Here is a 23,444-nt window from a genome sequence, read left to right as displayed (position 1 = left end):
AATAAAGTTGTTGACCAATGCACTTCATTTCTTCTACTTGGGATGAGTTTTTCTGTTTCCTGTTTCTGCGGCACAGGTAAATCTTCCTATTTGTTCAAGCCTTTCCTTAATTCTTCTGTGATAATCCAAATAAAATGATGGTTTCTTTATGAAGTCCTGGTTTCAATCATTTACTACATAATGTAAGCTTATTATAACATACTTAGTATATTTTGGATATTTTATTCTTACTGTTGATGCTGTGGCACGTAAAAGTTGTGAATGCATACTTAAGAGACTTGTGATAAATTCTTTCGTATAAAAAAGCAACAATATTAACAACACTAATCTGAATTTCTCTTTCATTTTCCATCTGTATAAAAAGCTGCAGGAATTACTTCAACTTTTATAAATTGTGCTAGGGTTTCGCTACTATAAAATCTCTAAAATATTAAGCATGCACAAACAATTCCTTTTCCTATGCTTCTTCCTCTGCCTATTGCTTTTGTAATTTTTGACAGTCCCAAGATTGCAGGGATAAGTCTCAGAACACTATGTTTGGCAATGAGTTTCATGGGGCTTATTTATAATGAAGCAGACGAAATATTGCATTGCTTGTTCTTAATCACAGAGATTAAGAGATTGTCTGCAGAGAGAGACAAAAAAGTCAAGATGGTCATTTCAAGCATGTGATTAAAGTCCTAGCCTTTTTAAAAAGTGCATCACAACCTCCCTCCCCATACCAACAGATAATCTGTTTACATTCCTGCAAGGCCAAAAATGTGTGCATGCACATGCACACGGAAGTTAACAAAGGACGACGCCTCATGTGCCCTCCAATATGGCTCCACGTGCCATCTGTGGCATGCATGCCATAGGTTCACCATGACTGTGTTATAGAGCTGGCCTCCCAGAATAAATTCAAAGTATGGTTTGGTTATTTGTGTCTTGGGTTTTTTAATCGGGGGGGGGGGGCAGCTGAGTCATCAGCATAAATGGTCGCTGATGAGGCAATAGTAGCATTTATATTATATCCTCTTTGCCATCTGCTTCATCTCCTTGCTTATCGTGGATAGAGAGGTGGATCAAAGCAATTTAAGGTCTAACATCTGCGACAATGGTTGCGATTTCCATCTGCAACAATGGCTGGGATTTCCATCCCATGGATGAGAGGCAAAGGGAGGTACCATTAATGTGTCTAGGAGGTACCATTCATGTGTCCACAGTTCGGCAGAGTCTCTGGCTGAGGCCTGGAACAAGGCAGCAGCGGAGGCCCTTGACCGAATTGCGCCGCTGCGACCTCTCCGTGGCACTAGACCCCGTAGAGCTCCATGGTTCAACGAGGAGCTCCGGGAGTTGAAATGCCAGAAGAGACGTCTAGAGAAGCGATGGAGGAAGAGTAAGTCTGAATCCGATCGAACACTTGTAAGAGCTCATATTAAGACTTACAAAGTGGCGCTCAAGGCGGCAAGATGCGCGTATCATGCTGCCTTGATTGCATCAGCGGAATCCCACCCGGCCGCTCTGTTTAGGGTAACCCGCTCCCTTCTTAATCAGGGGGGAGTTGGGGAGCCCTTGCAGAGTAGTGCCGAGGATTTTAACACGTTTTTTGCTGATAAAATCGCTTGGATCCGAGCGGACCTCGACTCCAATTGTAAAACAGAGTCGACTGACAACGAGTCAGTCGAGGTGACTGGGGCTAAACATCTTTGTCCATCTGTCTGGGGGGAGTTTGACTTGGTGACACCTGATGAAGTGGACAAGGCCATTGGAGCTGTGAGTTCCGCCACCTGTTTACTGGATCCGTGTCCCTCTTGGTTGGTTTCAGCCAGTCGAGAGGTGACACGGAGCTAGGCCCAGGAGATCGTCAACGCCTCCTTGGGGAGGGGTTCCTTTCCGGCCCTTTATAAGGAGGCACTTGTGCACCCCCTCCTCAAGAAGCCTTTCCTGGACCCAGCCGTGTTCAATAACTACCGTCCAGTCTCCAACCTTCCCTTTATGGGGAAGGTTGTTGAGAAGGTGATGGCGCTCCAACTCCAGCGGTCCTTGGAAGAAGCCGATTATCTAGGTCCTCAGCAGTCTGGATTCAGGCCCGGCTACAGCACGGAAACTGCTTTGGTCGTGTTGATGGATGATCTCTGGCGGGCCCAGGACAGGGGCTTGTCCTCTGTCCTGGTGCTCCTTGACCTCTCAGCAGCTTTCGATACCATCGACCATGGTATCCTTCTGCGCTGGCTGGAGGGGTTGGGAGTGGGAGGCACTGTTCTTCAGTGGTTCTCCTCCTACCTCTCCGGCTGGTCGCAGTCGGTGTTAGTGGGAGGTCAGAGGTCGACCTCTAGGTTTCTCCCTTGTGGGGTGCCTCAGGGGTCGGTCCTCTCCCCCCTGCTATTTAATATCTACATGAAACCGCTGGGCGAGATCATCCAAGGGCATGGGGTGAGGTATCATCAATATGCCGATGATACCCAGTTATACATCTCCACCCCATGTCCAGTCAGCGAAGCAGTGGAAGTGATGTGCTGGTGCCTGGAGGCTGTTGGGGCCTGGATGGGTGTCAACAAACTCAAACTCAACCCAGACAAGACGGAGTGGCTGTGGGTCTTGCCTCCCAAGGACAATTCCATCTGTCCGTCCATTACCCTGGGGGGAGAATCATTGACCCCCTCAGAGAGGGTTCGCAACTTGGGCATCCTCCTCGATCCACAGCTCACATTAGAGAAACATCTTTCAGCTGTGGCAAGGGGGGCTTTCGCCCAGGTTCGCCTGGCGCATCAGTTGCGACCCTGTTTGGACCGGGAGTCACTGCTCACAGTCACTCATGCCCTCATCACCTCGAGGCTCGACTACTATAACGCTCTCTACATGGGGCTACCCTTGAAAAGTGTTCGGAAACTTCAGATCGTGCAGAATGCAGCTGCGAGAGCAATCATGGGCTTCTCGAAATATGCCCATGTCACACCAACACTCCGCAGTCTGCATTGGTTGCCGATCAGTTTCCGGTCACAATTCAAAGTGTTGGTTATGACCTATAAAGCCCTTCATGACACTGGACCAGATTACCTCAGGGACCGCCTTCTGCCGCATGAATCCCAGCGACCAGTTAGGTCCCACAGAGTGGGTCTTCTCCGGGTCCCGTCAACTAAACAATGTTGCTTGGTGGGACCCAGGGGAAGAGCCTTCTCTGTGGCGGCCCTGGCCCTCTGGAACCAACTCCCCCTAGAGATTAGAATTGCCCCCACCCTCCTTGCCTTTCGTAAGCTACTTAAAACCCACCTCTGCCGCCAGGCATGGGGGAATTAAGATTTCTTCTCCCCCTAGGCCGTTACAATGGTGTGCTTGGTATGTTTGTATGTGTGTTTGGTTTTCTATATTAAGGGGTTTTCATTTGCTTTTAGTATTGGATTATTATTGTATATTGTCTATGATTGCTGTTAGCCGCCCCGAGTTTTCGGAGAGGGGTGGCATATAAATCCAATAAAACTTGAAACTTGAAACTGAAAGAGCCCAATGTAACTAAAGTTGTATCATGGCTGGTGCTATCAAGGGATAGGCAGTCTCAGGGTAGACCTCCTGTGGTCTGTCCTTTACATACCCTCTCTGAAGTGTGGCAAATATGTACTCACTGTTCTGCTTCCCCAGTAGGAACATCCAATGGCTTAAAACACACAGGGCTCGCTCATTTCCAATGTGACTATTAAGTGATTGCTCTCTTGCAACTTTTGGCACTCACAGCAACTGCAAAGCCTGCATATGTAGGACATGCTTCCTCTGTTTTACAATAGCAGAAAAATACAGAGCAGGAAAGCGAAAAATATCTGTATCTTTATTGTTGCTGCAGAAGATGTCTGTCAGTTTGTGTCCCTCTGTTTGTAGTTGTGAATGTAAAATATGTGGTGGTATTTTTATTTCTCTCAGGTCGCCTGCGCCTGTCGTCTTGGTTTTACTGGTGATGGGATTAATAAGTGCCAACATAATGATCCTTGCTGGGAGGTTTGTTGATGCCCTTTCTTTGTAAGATCTCCTAAATGCTAGGTTTTACTTTTAAAAAAAAAAAAGCCAACAATACTAACCCCACAGAGAGTTGATAATGGTGTGATTCCACTCATCACAAAGGTAATCCAGACACATAAACATTAAAACATTAACTCTTTTTCTTTAAACAATCAAAATATCAGAAGTTCGCTGAAGTCATCTGGCATTGTTACCCAAATCTTACAAGATTTTGAGTGGCAATCTTTTGATATTTCTGCCATGTGGGTTTCTTTAAAAAAATATTTTAAGGTCGTGCAGCTACCAGTTTAAAAGATTGATGTATGCCATTGTATCATAGGTACCACATTTATTTGATAATCCTTAAAAGTTTCCAGTAATAAATTTCACAACGTGGGTTGGGAAGCAACCATTTCACTAAATCATACTGTGCTTTTTTTGTACTTGGCTTACTGTTTTAATTCAACCATCATAGTTTATAAACCATAGCTTATAACTTAGTATAGTTAGTGGACTGAAGTAATTGTGTGTTAATCGATAAACCATTATCACTGATTGATGTAAACAATTACTCAATTAAGGTATTCTAGCAATTTTATTTATTTTTATTATTTATTTATTTTATTTATTTGTCAAACATGTATAGGATAATAGTTTGTATAAACATAACATAAGTAAAAATTAATGATAAAAAAACAATAGATAGGAGAGGGATGGTAGGCACAACAGGGAGAGAGGTCAACTGTAGACAATCTAAGGTTAAAGTTTTTGGGGTTTGGAGAAGAAACTACAGAGTCAGGTAGTGCATTCCAGACATAGATCACTCTGTTACTGAAGTCGTATTTTCTGCAGTCGAGTTTTGAAAAGTTTACATTGAGTTTGAATCTATTTTGTGCTGTGCTATTGCTGTTGAAGCTGAAGTAAAGAAGGCACACACACACGTTGTGTCACCAACCTGCATTGCTTAGTCAATGACAGAAGGCCAGCCCTATGCGATCTTATTGCTCGCTGGGAGGTAGGCGGCAGGAGATGGTCCCATAGATAGTCTGGCCCTAAACCATTTAGAGATAATTAATTTCATCATGGGGATTATTGGCTTGTTATCAAGCCCAGTAATCTTAGGTGGGAACAGAATAATGTAAGGACATTCTTCATGTAACTCACTAGTAATAAGAAATAATAGGTGTTTTTCACAAACAAGAAAACTATATCCATTAAATAGGTAATTTAAATTCCATGAGTTTCAAATTCCTTAAAAGAGAAGGTGAATTCCCTTAGGGTACCTTTCTCTTTTAAAGTCTTTGAATGACTGAGGGGTTCATAGAAAACCTTAGGGCAAGACATTGAGTTTTCTCTACGCAATTGTTTTCACTGATGTGGCTACTTTCCCTTCTCCAAAGCTGTTGATAGCTCACTCGCTTGTGTGAAAAGGAGAGGGACAGTTAAGTTTTAAGAAGAGTCATCTAGACCAGTGTTTTTCAACCAGTGTGCCGCGGCACACTAGTGTTCCGTGAGACATGGTCAGGTGTGCCATGAAGCTCAGAGAGAGAAAGAAAGAGAGAGAGAGAAAGGAAGCAAGAGAGAGAAAAAGAAAGAGAACACGAGAGAGAGAAAGAAAGAGAGAGAGAAAGAGAACAAGAGAGAAAGAAAGCAAGAGAGAGAGCAAGAGAGAGAGAGAGCAAGAAAGAAAGAGAGAGAGAGGGAGGGAGGGAGGGAAGGTGGGAGAGAGAAAGACATAGAGGGAGGGAGGGAGAGAGAGAGAAAGCAAAAAAGAGGAAAGAAGGAAGAAAGAAAGAAAGAGGGATGGAGAGAGAGAGAAAAAAAAGATGAAGGGAGAGAAAGAGGGAGGGAGAGAGAAATAGAGCAAAAGGGAGAAAGAGAGAGAATTTTTTTGTCCAAACTTTTTTTAGCCCCCCCCCCCCCCCACACACACACACACTCAATGTGCCCCATGGTTTTGTAAATGTAAAAAATGTGCCGCGGCTCAAAAAAGGTTGAAAATCACTGATCTAGACATGTTATGCTAAAAGGAAGGATTGATGACCTCTGACCATTGCTCCAGCTTCTTATTTTTTCTTTTCTTAATCAGAATAACGGTGGCTGCAGTCCACTTGCACTGTGCCTTAGAAATCGCGATGGGAGTCGAGACTGCGTTTGTGCAAGGGGGGATGGTGATGGCTTCACATGTCGTAGAAGTATATGGCAGGTAAGACATATTTTACTTAAAACTTGCAAAATTCGTGAGCATCCATTCCCAAAGGCTGGAAGAGCAGTCTTCCTTCTTAACATCACCAAATCTTGTGCTGAGTGTAGTACTGAAAAAAGCAACACGTGACATACCCAGTGACATGGTTGGAAAATGTTGCCAAAAAAAAAAAAAGATAGTTGCAAATTATCCCATTAATTAAAAAATAGTAAAAGATTTCTAATTAGATCATAAATCAGCTCAACTGTCATTTGAAAGAAAATGTAAACAAAGCAAATCTTTTTTCATGTATACTATCTGAGGATTCATTGGTAAAGGCACAATTCCTATATCGGATGGTTGAAATATGATTATTATAATTAATAATTCAAAATTAATAATTAACTTTCACATATGAAGAGTGATGGCTTTGAAGCCTCGTGGGGGCGCATGGAAGCCTTGAGTCAGAAGAATCAAAGGCAAGATCAATCCAGCCTCTGCATTTGGTTGTCGGACGTCACTGTATCCATGCCTTCATTAACCCTCTGGCCACCAGTTCAAGTACAAATAAAGATTCCAGCCAGAACGTAGGACTCACAGCCTGATGTGCATCAAATCTGCTTTTCTCTATTATAATTTTGCAATGGGAGAGTTTTCATGAGGAATTTCCATATCTGTAGTTGCAGTATTAGAAGCTTATTACTGTAAATGTTTTTAGTGCACATATTTCCTAAGATTTTGAAGAAAATTGTTATTATGAACATGTTTAATCCCATTCTCCCTCTCTCTTTTGCCCTCCCTCCCTCCGTCCCCTCCTCTCTATCTCTCTCTCTTTACCTCCCTCCCTTCCTGTCTCTCTCCCTCCCTCCCTGCCTGCCTTCCTCAGGAACTTACTGAAAAACACTATGCCTCTGAATTTCGCCGTTACAGCTGGGTAGGTATGAGAAGGATTTTTATGTGGTAAAGCACTAGCCCCAGAAAGATCACAAGATATCAGAAAGTTCCTTGCACCATTCCTGCAACTGTGCAATCAAATTAGATCTATACACCAGAACATCTGGAAGGCATCAAAATGGGAAGGCTCCATTCTAGGGAGTCCCTCAATTGATGATTTCCCCCCCCCCCCCTGGTGGTTTTTATTTTTTTTTTGAGCTTGGTTTTTATTTCTGCATATAGTGGAATTTAGATCCATGCTTTTAGCCAGGAATTTTATGTGTCAACAATTTTTTTATCTTTGGCTTTTGTATCTTATTTTGTATTTTATATTTTGCATTTCTTGCTTTATATCGTTAATTGTCTTGAAGACTCAATGGAAAAATAATAGATAATAGAATAAAATTCTTTATTGGGCGTGTGATTGAACACACAAGGAATTTGTCTTTGGTGCATATGTTCTCAGTGTACATAAAAGAAATACGGGCGGAATTGAATGTAATCAGTAAAAGAAAATATCAAATGAAGAGAGTGGTGTGGCAACAAAAAAGGAATGAGGAAATTTTCTATGATAGCTGAAGAGTTCGTATCATCATCAGTTTGAAAGGAACCCTGAAGGTTTTCATGTCTAACCCACTATCCAGGGCAGGAATATAAATCCAGACAAATGTCCGCCATTTTTTTTTAAAAAAAATCACCAATGATGATTTTAAAAACCAAGTTGTTCAAAAATTTCATAGTTCTCAGTGAAGAAATCGCCTGTTATCTCAAATTTAAATACCCTCTATAAAGTTTTCATTTATGGTTTTTGGAAATTGTGGAAAATAAACCTACACCCTCTTCCCTGTGATAGCCCAGGGAGTGTTAGAAAATTTTCTAATATTTAGAAGTCTGTGTTTCCGTAGCCTTCCCTTAGCCTAAACATAACCAATTTCTTAAACCATTCTTAGTCACATTTACCTCCCAATCTTTTCCCCTCCCGCTGTCCTTCATAATTTTTCCAATTCCTCAGCTAGCAACCAAAGCCAGCATTCTATCCCAAGGACAGTGGTACTGGTGCCTCATAGAGCTGTCACTTCCTGTCAACCTGATATTGCAACTCTGTTGAAAAACCCAAGATTACATTACATCTATAATATCCTAGTTAGACCACACCTAGAGTACTGCATTCAGTTTTGGTCACCATACTACAAAAGAGACATTGATACTAGAAAAAGTGCAGAAGAGAGCAACCCGAATGATAAAGAGACTGGAAACTAAAACATATGAGAAAAGGTTGCAGGAACTAGGCATTGTCCCTTGTTACCTTATCTCTCATGGTGACGTTTCCTCTTCGCCAGATGTTAGATCCTTACAAGAATCAAGACTGCAGACTCTTAGAGTAAGTAAAGGTTCTTTTTATTAGAGCAGAAGGTAACAGTTCACAGAATGGAAACAAGACAACAACGAAACATGGCCATGCCTGGCAGCTATATATACCCCGGGCTGCCAGGCTGAGCCAACCAATCACCTTGTAGTACAGTGGTACCTCATCATACGAACTTAATTGGTTCCAGGAGGAGGTTCGTAAGGTGAAAAGTTCGTAAGATGAAACAATGTTTCCCATAGGAATCAATGTAAAAGCAAAAAATGTGTGCAAATCCTTCAGGAAAATCCCAAACTTTAGAAGGGAGGCGAACAGAGGGCAGGGAGGAGCAGCTAAAGGGGGCGGGTGGAAGAAGCAAGGCTAGGCTAAAGGTTGAGTGGGAAGAAAGAAAGGCAAGGGGGCGCCCCTCCCTTTTCTTTTTTCAAAAGACACCGTTTCAGTGCCTTTGCAAGCATGCAAAATCTTTACTCCTCCAAACTGCCCCTCCCTTTTCTTTCTTAAAAAGACACCGTTTCAGTGCCTTTGCAAGCATGCAAAATCTTTACTCCTCCAAACTGTCCCTCCCTTTTCTTTCTTAAAAAGACACCGTTTCAGTGCCTTTGCAAGCATGCAAAATCTTTACTCCTCCAAACTGCCCCTCCCTTTTCTTTCTTAAAAAGACACTGTTTCAGTGCCTTTGCAAGCATGCAAAATCTTTACTCCTCCAAGCTGCCCCTCCCTTTTCTTTCTTCAAAAAAGGGGAAAAAAGAAACCCCTTCATCCCAGCAGCAGCTGCTTGGGTTCGTAAGGTGAAAATAGTTCGGAAGAAGAGGCAAAAAAATCTTAAACACCGGTTTCGTATCTTGAAAAGTTTGTTAGAAGAGGCGTTCGTAAGATGAGGTACCACTGTATTTTCCCGCCCAAGGAATATGGGGCGGGTACAAGGCCTAACTGTCCTCTGGACACCACAGATAGTCCAGCAAAAAGGAGGTCCAGGGGGGACATGATATCAGTCTTCAAAATTTAAATAAATAAATAAAATATTTGAAAGGCTGCCACAGGGAGGAGGAGGGTCACATTATTTTCCAAAATACCAGAGAGCCAGACAAGGAGCAACGGTTGGAAGCTGTCCAAGGAGAGATTCAACCTGGAAATAAGGAGGAACTTTCTGATGGTGAGCACCCTCAACCAATGGAACGACTTGCCTGCAGAGGTAGTGAACACTAACATTAGAGACTTTCAAGAAAAAACTGGACTGTTATTGGTCTAGTATGATGTAGCATCTCCTGCACCAGCAGGGGGTTGGACAAGATGACAAACAAGGTCCCTTCCAACTCTAATAATAAAATAAAATAAATCTTGCAGCACCTGCAGAGTGCTGTCAAGAAAACTGGAATTTCTCTGAATCCAAATGTAAAAAATGGTGATTGTAACTTTTGTTTGGTAGTTATACTAATCCCTGGACTTCTCCCTGTGCTATAGTATCATATGGCTACGAAGTTCGACGAGAAAGGACCATTCACCATTTTTGTTCCACATACTGATTATCTACAGAAAAGGACCACAGTAAGCAGCATTTGAAAATCAAGTGGTGGTTTTATTCATTGCACTGAAATTTGTTAATGTAAATGAGGGTTTCATTAAGAGAACCTTAAGAGAAGTATCAATTCTAGGCAAATTCTTGTTTCAATTAAACATATTTTTTTTTCTGATTTTGCTTCCAAACATAACCATCTTCAATATGATCTTCCTCTTTAACAGTGCCATCCATATGCCATATCCATTGAGCTGGCACACAATTTGGAAGGTCCTCCTGGATGTCATGGCTCCTGCTTGGGGAGCAAGTGGCAATCACAACTGGCATGGAGAGCTTTGCACAGATTCAAATCCAATTGCACCCTCTCCTGAATCAGAAGCCACTTAGCCACTTTCTTTTTGGAATGTTGCAATGTGCTTTACATGAGGCTGAAAACCATCTGGAATGAAAGTTACAACTAGTCCAGAATCCAGCAGCACATACAGTGTTTGGAATCTTTAGGTTTACGCATGCTACACCCTTATAATGTGAATTGCACTCATTTCCAGTTTACTTCTGGTGGCAACTCAAGATGCTGGTTATCACCTTTAAAGCTCGAAATGGCACAGGATCAGTTTATTTGAGGGACCACCTCTCCCTGAAAATATCTGCCCATCCCACAAGTTCAAAGAGGGTAGACACACAACCGCTTCCTTCTCTGTCACCAATTAAGCAGCAGTCAACAAATGGTGGTCTGTGAAAAAATTTTAGTGGTCTGCAGAAAAGTTATCTGCATTTTTTAAATATTGCACTAAATCAGGGGTCCTCAGACTACGATTCCTGGACCAGATATGTGCAATGAATGTTTGTGTTGCTGCAGAGAGTCAGAGGTCAGAGGGAGGGTGGAAAAATGTTGACGTGGAGTCTGCTTTAGCTCCTGGCTTTGGACGAATGCTGGAGAGAATTGCCGCTGGTGGCAAAGGGCTGGAGGCAGTGGGGAAATCCTTTTTAAAAAAAAATATCAGTTCTGTGGGCGTAGCTTAGTGGGCATGATGTGGTTTGGTGGGCGTGGCTTGGTGAGCATGGCAGGGGAGGGATATTGCAAATTCTCCATTCCCACCCTTTTCTGGAGCCAGCCAGAGATGGTATTTGCCAGCTCACCAAACTCCTCAAAATTTTCACTACCGTTTCTCCAGAACCTTTCAGAATTTGATGGATTACACCCCTGGCTGGAGACCTTGTTCCAGTGGGACTGCGTCATAGCCTGGAGCTGGCTGATCATCTCAGCTCCCTGAGTGTCCAGGCACCAGTACCTGGCCTTGCACTCCCACAGGTCTTCCTTCTGCTTGGAAAGCCTATGCTCCTAGTCCTCAGTGGAGTGCTTCTGCTGAGCCTCTTCCTGGGTCAGATCCAATTTGAAGTGAGTCAGCTTTTTTGCCAACCCTTTCTCATGATGGCTGCTTAGCTCCAACAACTCTTCTATGCCGTCCTGAGTCCCAAGGGATTGAGCGGCATAGAAGTCAAATTAATAATAACTATACTTGTTGGGGCCCTAAGGAGTCCAGATGGGCAGGCGAAGAGTGTCTGGGAGAGGAGGGGTGAGTAGAGGCTGGCAAGGCATCCCTTGACATGAGTGACATTGAGTTGGCCACACCCACCCAACCACATGACCACCTAGCCACGCCCACCCAGCCAGTGGTCCATGGGATTTAAAATTATGAATTTAGTGGTCCCTGAGGTCTGAAAGGTTGGTGAGCCCTGATCTAAAGACACTTGGAAAGTGTCCATAGCTGCCCCTACCTCATGCAACACATATACACACGTACACACTTGGTGATCCAGCAGGTCTAGCTTTGAGAAAGGCCATTGTGACTGGCACTGAGGTAGAGAGAGATAAGAATGTAATTTATAGGTTGTTCGGGCATGCTAAGAAGACAATAAAGGCACCAGGTTTTTTTAATTATTATTTAGTATTTGGCTTTCTGCTCTATAGTTGCATTATTGTTGCCATCCTCCAAAAATGTGCTCTAAAATGAGTGGCCAAAGAAATCTTTTATGTTAATAATAATACTTGTTTTCAATTGAACTGACTTTTGGTTGTAGCTCAGTTTTCCCCATTTATACTGATGGGTATGATGTAATTGGATGATACGTTTATGCCAATGCCCAACAGTTCTACATTTTTAAAAGACAAGTAGATCATGAGAACTAGGTTTTAGCCACTTTCTATTGTGTTAGATAATAGAAATGGATGCAATTGATGGAATTCATGATGTATCACTATTTTATGACCGAGAGCAGCTTCATTGCAAACTCCTGAACAAGAAGGGCTTAACCTGTGCTGGTCTTATACAACCATATTTTCCTTAGTTTTCAGACTGGGATAAAGCTGGCTGCATCAAAGATCTGCTTCGCTATCACATAGTCATTTGCCAGACGCTCCTATCAGATGACTTGGAATCACAGGATTCTCTAACAGCTTTATCTGGCCACAAAATCAGAGTTTCCATGAAAGAGGTGTGTGTCATTGTCACAGTCCTGTTCCATTTCCATCTTAGTCATGAGTCACTTTGCTGCACTGCTAAGAGAAACCTTATGTGACTGTGTCCTATCAGTTCTTTATTTTTCATGGAGCTGGGTTATTTTTTTAGGGCCAATGATGATCCCTCTAGCGGTCCCTAACCGTTTCCAGCTTGGTGGCCCAGTAGAGGGGGCATCTGAGTGGGAGGCACAAACACACATGCACAGCTCCATTTGGTGTGAGGAGCGGTGTGTGCATGTGACCTTTTCACATGAATGGAATTTCACACGTGAGCAGAGAGTGCTTGTGTTCAGGCACAAAACTTCACTCACCACTCGCGCTCATGCGTGAAACTCCACTCACATGAGCAGAGGGGATCTTGAGAGGCGGGCACTTGTGCTCATATGCAAAGCTCCACATGTTCGCGCTCACCCATTTCTCCCACGGCCCGATTTCGAACAGTCCATGGGCCATTGTTCTACAATAACATTACATTTTTGTATGATGTAAAAGAGCCTCGGTGGTGCAGTGGTTAGAGTGCAGTACTGCAAACTACTTCTGCTGATTATTGGCTGTGCTATGCGGTATGTGAGTCAAAAAGGTTGACTCAGCCTCCCATCCTTCCAAGATCGGTAAAATGGGTCCCAGATTGTTGGGGGCAATATGCTGACTCTATGAAAACAGCTTAGAGAGGGCTGTAAAGCACTGTGAAGCGGTATACAAGTCTAAATGCTATTGTTATGCTTACAAGACTGTTTTTAAGTCCTCGGGGAGGGGCGGCATACAAATCTAATAAATTATTATTATTATTATTATTATTATTATTATTATTATTATTATTATTATTTAAAGGCTGAAATGTATTCCCTCTTTTTACTCTCCCAGAACAGTCTGTATTTAAATGAAGAGGTAAAGATAATTGAAAGCGACATTATTGGAGAGAATGGAGTCATACATTTTATTGATGGGATCTTAATCCCATATGACCTGCAACTCCACAACATTTCATGCCACTTATCTCAGGTATGTCTAACATTAAGTTATGCTAGAAAAGGTGAAAGAAGCCGTAATGAGGTTGAAAGTCTTGAAGTTACTGTAAAACTAGATGTCAGTGAAAATACTCAGGGCTTTTAATGGTTCATTGTTTCTTATATCATACTCGGTTCCAGTGAAGGGCTCCCAAAGTTTTGACTACCACACTGTGGGCGTGGCTTATGCAGGACGCCCTGCATTTTCTTTCAACATCTTTCAGTGCAAATTCGGTGCTCTGGGGTGGAGCTCCATTTTTGCTATCCCCACTGCATTCACCCCTGTCCGGGCAGCACCCCACCCCTGCTCGGTTCTGAGTTAGATGTTTTAAACCCCAGCTATCCCCTTACTAGGCTACTGTGAGCCCTGGATCCATTTTACTCGATTGCAATATATTTCTGTCTTGTTTGAGTGTCCATGCCTGGGTGCACATACAGTTTGGATTATTTTCAGATCTATATTTTGTGACACTTCTATAAAATCTGCATAGCTGAAGCAAAATCTGTTAGGACTACAGCATGGCACACAATTATCTGCCATTGAATTTATTTCAGAATTGCTGTGTAAAGGATCACATCGTTAGACTCCATTCAGGGCTATTTCAAGGCATCTTATCCTTGTGTTTTAAACAGGATACTCATGATATAAGATTGACTTTTCACCTCTGTGTATTACAACTGCACATGCACATTCTAGATTGCCAGAAATGGGGAAAGAGGCAGGTTGTTCCAATATTAGATGTAAAAATTAGGCCACATCTCTTCCATGTACCTTTTCTAATCAGTCTCTGGAACTGGGATTTTATTGGCAACTTTTCTCTTACATTGCTTTCCAGAAAACTATTTTTGAGGTCGCAGAGGCTCGTGGATATAAAATATACAGCAGGCTTCTAAAGGTAATTGAACTGTTCTCTTTCAGTTTCAATCCATAAAATGAAACATAAGTGTTGTGGTCCTTGAGTTGAGCTTCACTATTGATAAGTTAATGGATACATTTATGTAATTTTCCCGACAAGGATACGGAAGTGGCTTGCTGTTGTCTTTTTCCAATTATTATTTTTTTAATTCCTAAATCAGAGCCATGCGGTTTCCAGATACTGTCATGTCCAAATTTTAACCCTCACTCATTTAATTTTTTTAAGATTAATCAATGTTGGCTGTGTGCTGCCATCCAGTCAGGTTCTTATTAAAACCCATATATCAATAATACAAAATAAAATCATTTTAAAGTTTGGTTCCATGTGCATTTCGGAAGTGGGATTTGCATTCTGATTAATTGGATAATGGTTTAACTTTTAAATAGAATTCAGCTCAGAAGAAAGAAAACATTATCTATTTTCTTCAGTGGCTCAGCCTATTTGATCCCTTAGGCAAACCCAGATAAATATAGGTAAAGATAAAGATATGAGGAAGACAATTCACATGCTACCCTGGATCTGTTTCCTAATGGCCTATTGTTGGTTAAAAGACTCTGTAAATTTAACAGAAAAAAAATTGTCTCTCTTTTTCTTTTGCAGTTTTTTCAAAAGGGAACTTTTCTTTATTGTGGTTAGTTGCGAAGTCATGTCCAAGCCATTGTGATTGAATGGACAATGTTCCTCCAGGCCTTCCTGTCCTCTACCATCTTCTGGAGTCCATTTAAGCTCACACCTACTGCTTCCATGACTCCAACCAGCCACCTCATTCTCTGTCGTCCCCTTCTTCTTTTGCCCTCAATCTTTCCCAGCATTAGGCTCTTCTCCAGTGAGTCCTCCCTTCTCATTAGTTGGCCAAAGTATTTGAGTTTGATCTTCAGGATCTGGCCTTCTAAAGAGCAGTCAGGGTTTATCTCCTCTAGGACCAACTGGTTTGATTGCCTTGCAGTCCAAGAGACTCACAGGATTCTTCTCCAGCACCATAGTTCAAAGGTCCCAATTCTTTGGCGCTCAGCCTTTCTTATGGCCCAACTTTAACAGTCCTACATTGCAACTGAAAAAAACCATAGATTTTTATACCCTCATATATTTCTTAGTAATTATTGCCAATATATATTAGCATTCATTAACAGCTGGGCTAATGCCATGCTCCACATCTCATACCACTATATTATGAGCATTTTATTTTAATGCGACATTCTATTATTTCCTTAGAATTCTTTCAACACCCTGCTCTTGCTCAGCAGTACAACCTCTCACAAGGTCTTCTTGATTAAGTTAAATCTCCCAACAAGTATTTGTTCCTTGCAGAACCTTTTTTAGATCCATTATTGAAACATGGAACTCTGAAGGCTTCATAGCTGATAATGTTCCTCCAAAAATCTTTCAAGACTCTAAACCTATCCTAAAAATGGGCAGAAAGTAGAATCTATGGGTAGATATTTGGATGATTTGCAATAGATTAGAAAGGCTCCCAAATGCTAATGTTTTAACCATAACAAAAGCAAAACATTGTTCTCACGAGAAACAATTGTTTTTTTGAAATTCGGGTTTCTCTGAATCCAATGGGTATAAATCAGGGGTGAATTCCACTTACCTTCCCTACCAGTTTGCATCGCGATGGAAGTGTTTTGTGCACTTTCCTGTCATATCATGCAAAATACCTAGAAATGACCCTCTTAATGCACAGAAGCCTTTGAGCATGCACAGAGGGGGGTTTTCAAGCCACAGTAACAGGAAAACTGGTTCGGAAGTGTGGACTGCCAGTCATCACTGCCAGTTTGGCGAGCAGCAGTAAATTTCTGAACCACTGGTACAAGTGTGTGTAATTTTCTTCAAACACTCCTTTCACCTTTAACTATTTACAGGATTGTAAATTATTTATGTATTTATTTTCACTCATTCATTTTATAGCCAGTCTTCAAAGTTGCTGACAAAGTAGAACCAATCATAAAATAATCATAACCAGAAGTGATGCAATCAGTATACAGGAGCATGGTAGCCTTTTTTAAAAACACTTTAACATTGTTATTTATTAAATGGCAGACACTATGAGCTGCAGTTTATTCCATCAGATGCAAAAAATCTTTGCTAACTTGAAAAAATGCTACCATGTTTTTATTTTATTTTATTTCATTTTGGCCACTGTAGGTGCCCTGCATCACTTTCCAATTTGGAAATTTCCCAAATTCTCCTACAGTGGAATTTTCCTTCCCTTGTGCTGAGCATTGCTCAGCATATCAAAATCTGCATTTCAAGACAATACAGGGTTAGGACACAAAGGGAGCCTGCTTTGAGAAAAGTAGGCCATTTTGTAAAGCCTGAAAGGCTTCAGGTGTCTGTTTAGCCACCTTTCACTCATCGCACCCTCCCCTAAATCTCTCCAAAAATAATTAATCAGGTTCTTTCCATACAAACTTGGTAGCTTTTGATGCATGGAACCCACATTGCATATCTGACATCAACACAATTGAGAGTCCAGAAATATTTCACAAGAAGAGTCCTTCACTCCTCTTCTCACAACAAAATACTTTACTCCGCCAGACTTGAAATTCTTGGTTTAGATAACTTACAACTCAGTCGTCTCCGTTCTGACTTAATTATAGTTCATAAAATCATATACCAAAATGTCCTACCTGTTAACGACTACTTCACCTTCAACCGCAACAACACACGAGCACGAAATCGATTTAAACTAAATGTCAACCGCTCCAAACTTGACTGCAAAAAATACGACTTCAGCAAACAGAATAATCAACGCCTGGCATGCACTACCTGATTCTGTGATTTCTACTCCTAACCCCAAAACCTTTAACCTTAGACTATCTAAAATTGACTTCTCCCCCTTTCTAAGAGGTTTGACAAAATAAATAAATAAATAAATGAACAAACAAACAAATAAATAAACAAACAAATAAATAAATAAATAAAATAAAGACTGGTGCTTGTGGGGAGAGGATTGACCAGTAAACGGTAAATTGTGAATTCTCGTAGATTTGTGATAGCATGCTATTTTACTGTTTTGTGTCTCTCTGCAGGAAGCAGGATTTCTTTATCTGGTCAATGATACCTTTTATCAGCCATTTACCATGCTGTGGCCAACTGATGCAGCCTTTAATTCTCTTCCTGCTGAAATGCAAAAATGGCTATATCATAAAGACCAGAGGAACAAACTGGCGGCTTATCTCAGAGTGCACATGATCCGGAACAGTAAGGTAAACCCAAGATTGAAACAACAGAAGATTTTTAAAGAACCCTGTGGACTCAGCTTGGCAGAAAACATATCATTTAAACCTGACTAGGAATTAGCAGTAGCATTTAGACTTATATGCCGCTTCATAGTGCTTTTACAACCTTTTCTAAGTGGTTTACAGAATCAGCCTATTGCCCCCAACAATTTATTTATTTATTTATTTATTTATTTATTTATTTATTTATTTATTATTTGTCCAATATACAATACATATGAAAGAGAATAGGCAATAAGTAATATATATAAATATATATATAAAGATAGGAAGTAAAAAGAAGAGAAGTAGATAAGAAGAGAATATGTATAGAGGAGAGAATATATAAGATAAGAGGGATAAGGAAAGACAATTGGACAGGGGACGATAGGCACATCAGTGCACTTATGAACGCCCTCATTTTACCTCATTTTACCTACCTTGGAAGGATGGAAGGCTGAGTCAACCTTGAGCCGGTGGTGAGATTTGAACTACAGCTAGCAGTTAGCTGAAGTAGCCTGCAGTGCTGCACTCTAATCACTGTGCCACTCTGGGTCTTGGATCAAAAATTGGCTTTGCTTTAATAGGTAAATTGCTTAACCAACATTTTATTTGATAAAATCTGTGAGATCAGACTGTGGGAAGAAAGTTGCTCCTAGCCTTAGCTTGCTTATTCATTGGAGAAATGCCAAAGCTGAGGAATTGGTTTATAGTTTTAACTATTAGATTTGTACACATATTGTTTTTATTTGTTTGTTTTTATTTATTTTTGTTTATTTTTTGTTTATTTTTTATTTATTTATCTATCTATCTATCTATCTATCTATCTATTTATTTATTTATTAGATTTCTTTGCTGCCCCTCTCCGTAGACTCGGGGCGGCTTTTGTATTGTATTCTGTGAGCCCTGAGTTTTCAGAGAAGGGCGGCATACAAGTCTTTAATAATAATAATAATAATAATAATAATAATAATAATAATAATAATTGTAATAATAATAATTGTAATAATAATAATAATAGTGATAATAATAGTAATAACAATAATAATAATTGAAATAATAATAATAATTGTAATAATAATAATATTGTAATAATAATAATTGTAAAGAGGAAAATTAAAGTAGAGGAAATCTTATAGCAAATTAATTTAATTGCATTAAAATGCCTTTTTATTTTAACAATAAATTGCTAAGTAATAACTTTATTATTGTATAGATTTTTAGATTTAGATGGCTGCCCATCTCAAATAGACAACCCTCAGTGTTAAAATGAAAATGACTTTTCATTCTTTTGATAAAAATGAAAACTTCCCCAATTCCTGTTTATATTACGAAGAATGAAACATAACATACAATCTCTCAAGGTCTATTTTGGTCAGCGTGAATCTGTGACAAATCAATCATTATTTGCTCTTCTGTGCTTCTAGGTCTTACTTTCCAAATTCACAGGATTGTCATCTTTGAGGACTTTGTATGGCACAGACATTTCATTTATCTGCAGCAAAACAAATCCTGTAAGTAAAGCTGTCCTACTGAAGCCACAAGAGGACAATCTCATGTTCAATACTATATAGATAGTCCTCACTTACTGACTGCCTTGGCCTTGCAATTACTAAGGTGATGAAAAAAAATAAAAGTTAGTCAGTATGCATTCTCGTGTGCCAAACTTGTTATTTTTATTTATTTATTTCTCCTCTCTCAGAGAAAGGATATTACTTCAATAAGGCTTTTCTTTGCCTCTTATGCAAACATGTTATGCAAACAGCTGGTGCTAGTGCATTTTTTTCAATGTATATTCCCTTTTGGGTGTCTGCTTACTTTCTTATAATCCCTTCCTCTACATTTAATTAATATGCAAACATTAATTCCCTTCTTTCTAATTATCCCAACCCTGGATGAACATTCCAAGCAATGAAAGAATGGGAAAAGAGAACTACAAGTATAAGATTGCCCTTCATGAGTCTTAATGGACAAGGCCATTGGAGTTGTGAGTTCCGCCACCTGTATGTTGGACCGTGTTCCTCCTGGCTGGTCTTGGGCAACAGAGAGGTGACATGTAGCTGGGTCCAGGAGATTGTCTATGCTTCTTTGAGGGGGGGTCCCTCCCTGCTCCTTACAAAGAGGCACTTGTGCGCCCCCTCCTCCAGAAGCCTTCCCTGGACCCAGCTGTACTTAATAACTATCATTCGGTCTCCAACCTTCCCTTTATGAGGAAGGTTGTTGGGAAGGTGGTGTTGCTCCAGTGGTCCTTGGAAGAAGCCGATTATCTAGGCCCTCAGCAGTCAGGATTCAGGTCCAGCTACAGCACGGGAACTGCTTTGGTCACGCTGATGGATGATCTCTGGTGGGCCTGGGATACGGGTGATTTTTGACCTCTCAGCGGCTTTTGATACCATCGACCATGGTATCCTTCTGCGCCAACTGGAGGGGTTGGGAGTGGGAGGCACCGTTTTGCAGTGGCTCTCCTTCTACCTCTCTGGTCGGTCACAGTCAGTGTTAGTGGGGGACCAGAGGTCAACCCCTAGGTTTCTCCCTTGTGGAGTTCCTCAGGGGTCAGTTCTCTCCCCTTTACTGCTTAATATCTACATGAAGCCACTGGGTGAGATCATCCAAGGACATGGGGTGAGTTGTCATCATGCCACTGTGTGACACAGAATGCTGGACTCGATGGGCTTTGGCCCAGTTCAGCATGGCTCTTCTTATGTTATTATGTTCTAAAGTAGAATGTGAATGAAGATTATAACAACTTTTTTAATACAACTTGAAATGAATATATAAGTTTGTCTAGGAATTTTGGGGGGGTACTGACTGTTTGAATCTGGCCTTATCCACATTTCCTTGCAAAATGCAAAAGAAAATCCCATGGCTGGGAATTCCAGCAAATTCCAGCAAAGTTAGAGTTAGGTCACCATAAATTCAGAGATCAAAATGGAGATTGCCCATGAACTTGGAATGCCAGGGTGTACTTAAGAGGGTACTGACTCTTTGAGCCAGCCTTACATACGTTTCCTGGTAAAATACATGGGAAAATCCATGCATACAAATCTAATAAATAATAATAAAAAATAATAATAATTGTGGGAAATTCCTCTTAGGATTAGGTTACCATAGGTTTGGAGAGCAAAATTGACAGCGCTAATGGATTTGGATAGTTTGGTTATTCTTAGGATGGTGCTGACTGTTTGAGGCTGCCTGATCTCTGTATCCTAGGAAAATACATGAGAAAATACAATCAGTAGATAAGAGTGTAGAAACCAACAGGATCTTATATTATCCCCAAAGCGCATATCTTGTTTTTCACAGAATGTATTTTTGCTGACAGGTAATAACTCATTTCTGCAAGTATACAGGATTACAAATGTTTACAAAAGTTCATTTAGATATGAAATACAATATGGTTATATAAAAGAACAGAACATGGCTGCACTTATGTTCTTCTCTCTTTTTCTCTCCATTTCCCCACAATTGCTTTTTAAAAAGAGGCTACAACTGACATGTTTGTTCAAGTCGGTAAATCTGATTCAATTGTATATAAATTTTATACCTTCATAAACTAGAATACTTTTGATTTGAGGCAAAAAAAGAGTTAAAAATCTTCAGGAAACAACAGGTGATAGGGTTGAATTTTGCATATTAGTCAAAACCGAAAGCCTCCAATATTTATCTTCTGATTCCCTTTTATTCCTTTTTTTTTTCTTGGCTTGCAGGGGGATATTATGGTTGACAATAGCAATGCAAGGATTGTCCAGCGGTATATGGAATTCAAAGGAGGCATTGCTTATGGAATTGATCACCTTCTTGAGCCTCCAGGTTTGGGATCCCGTTGTGATGAGTTTAGAATGATTGAGGCAGAAGTGAGTACTTGAACTTTATCACTGTTTACTTATTTAGATAATTACTGTGTTTCCCAGAAAATAAGACCCGGAAACATGATTTCAGGGTGATCACACACACACTAGCAGGTCCGCAGGAAAGAGCCTTCTCTGTTGCAGCTCTGGTCCCCTGGAACCAACTCCCCCTGGAGATTCGTACTGCCCTCACTCTCCTCACCTTCTGAAAGGCGTTAAAAATAAATCTATGCCGACAAGCCTGGGGCCATGAGCTATAGTTCCGCTCCGGCCAGTAGTATAAAATGAGGATGATTGATTGTTTTACATTGGGTTTTTATTGTTACTTTTTTTAATGTTTTAACTGTATTGTATAATTTTTATCATACTAAACAATGTGGTTTGGCAGGACCCAGGGGAAGAGCCTTCTCCGTGGCATCCCCAACCCTCTGGGACCAGCTCCCCCCAGAGATTAGAATTGTCCCCACCCTCCTTGCCTTGACCTCTGCCGTCAGGCATGGGGGAATTGAGACATCTCCCCCGGGCCTATACAGTTTATGCATGGTATGCTTGTGTGTATGTTTTGCTTTTTAATAAGGGGTTTTTAGTGACTTTTAATTATTAGATTTGTTATACATTGTTTTATTACTGTTGTGAGCCGCCCCGAGTCTATGGAGTGGGGTGGCATACAAATCTAATTAATAATAATAATAATAATAATAATAATAATAATAATAATAATAGGTAATCACACACACACACACACACACACTGGTTCATGCTCAAGAGCAAGCAGACATGTGGAAACTGATGGTAGCAGGTAGCAGCTTCAGCCCACCAGTCCCTGCGATGGTGCACTCTGGGGTTGTGCAGAATGGATAGGTATGGAGTGGAAAGCAGATGATCCCAAAGTTCTGCACAGGCTGCAGACATACCGAGAGATGAGACAATGAGCCTCTCATGACTGCCTGCCGCTCTGGCCCACTGACGCTTGGGTTTCCTATGGCCAATGTGGCGCATGTGCATTGCCTGCCCACCCACCCCCGCAGTCTGCCTCTGTCTGCTGCCAGTGTCACCCTCCCACAGACACCCACTGCTCTAGCCCAGCAACACTTGGCTTTCTCACAGTCCATATGGCACGCCTGGGTCCCATGCCTCTGCTTCCAGCTGCTGCTTACACAGGGAACCAACTCACCTGTGCTGTGCGGGCTCCAGCAGCTGCCAGACACCATTAGCCCACAGGCACTCACCACCTCCTATGCTGGACATGCTCACCCCTTCCCTACAGCTTATTTTTGGGATAGGGGTTATATGAGGTGTACACGGTATCATTTTAATAACATTAAAGCATTCTCTAGATCAAGGGTGCCCAACCCTTGGTCCATGGTCCAAGACCATTCCACAACATGCCAGCAACTGATCTACACAAACAAGTGGAGCACCATCTGTGGGGATGCAACCAGCATGCTAAACCACACTCCCTTCAGTCTGTGGAAAAACCTTTCTCCATGGAATTGGTCCTTGGCTTTGAATAAAAAAGACTTTTAGTTAACTTTCTTATACTAATGTTGATAATGGCAACCAGCAGTTTCTTCATGCTATTTCCATGTTTGTGAAATGGATAAGTCACCTTATCAAGGATATGAGCAGCATATAAATTTAATAATAATAATAATAATAATAATAATAATAATAATAATAATAATAATAATAATAATAATAATAATAATAATAATAATAATATGAGGGTTCTTTTAAAAGTCTCCAAAAGCACTCCTGTTTCTATTAAACTACATTTAACCCTGCTGTTCTGTTCGGGTCGTATGTGACCCGAAGCCAAGTTTGAGTCCCTGTAAAAAATTTTCCCTGCATATCTGAAACTTGAAATTTCATGTAGTTTCATCATTTCAGGGGTTCTCTCTATGAGAATTTTTTTTGGGGGGTGGGGGGCTTAGTTTTTGCTGGGCAAAAAAAGTTAC

The 23,444-nt window shown here is 41.0% G+C and overlaps 1 protein-coding gene across 2 annotated transcripts in view; it reads left to right on the top strand.

Moving 5' to 3' along the window:
• STAB1 (stabilin 1) overlaps positions 1-23,444 on the top strand; it is a 162,829-nt gene that overhangs the window by 106,677 nt on the left and 32,708 nt on the right. For both annotated transcript variants that reach the window (XM_070738665.1, XM_070738666.1), the window contains 10 exons: positions 3,895-3,969; positions 6,059-6,175; positions 7,041-7,088; positions 9,915-9,998; positions 12,319-12,465; positions 13,355-13,492; positions 14,334-14,393; positions 17,450-17,626; positions 19,066-19,152; positions 21,346-21,492. In XM_070738665.1, coding sequence (XP_070594766.1) covers positions 3,895-3,969; positions 6,059-6,175; positions 7,041-7,088; positions 9,915-9,998; positions 12,319-12,465; positions 13,355-13,492; positions 14,334-14,393; positions 17,450-17,626; positions 19,066-19,152; positions 21,346-21,492 — 1,080 coding nt within the window. The remainder of the gene's footprint in view (positions 1-3,894; positions 3,970-6,058; positions 6,176-7,040; positions 7,089-9,914; positions 9,999-12,318; positions 12,466-13,354; positions 13,493-14,333; positions 14,394-17,449; positions 17,627-19,065; positions 19,153-21,345; positions 21,493-23,444) is intronic.

The sequence above is a fragment of the Erythrolamprus reginae genome, chromosome 2 (genome assembly GCF_031021105.1).
Source record: "Erythrolamprus reginae isolate rEryReg1 chromosome 2, rEryReg1.hap1, whole genome shotgun sequence".
NCBI classification, from domain to species: domain Eukaryota; kingdom Metazoa; phylum Chordata; class Lepidosauria; order Squamata; family Dipsadidae; genus Erythrolamprus; species Erythrolamprus reginae.
This window is presented reverse-complemented; position numbering and strand designations above follow the sequence as displayed.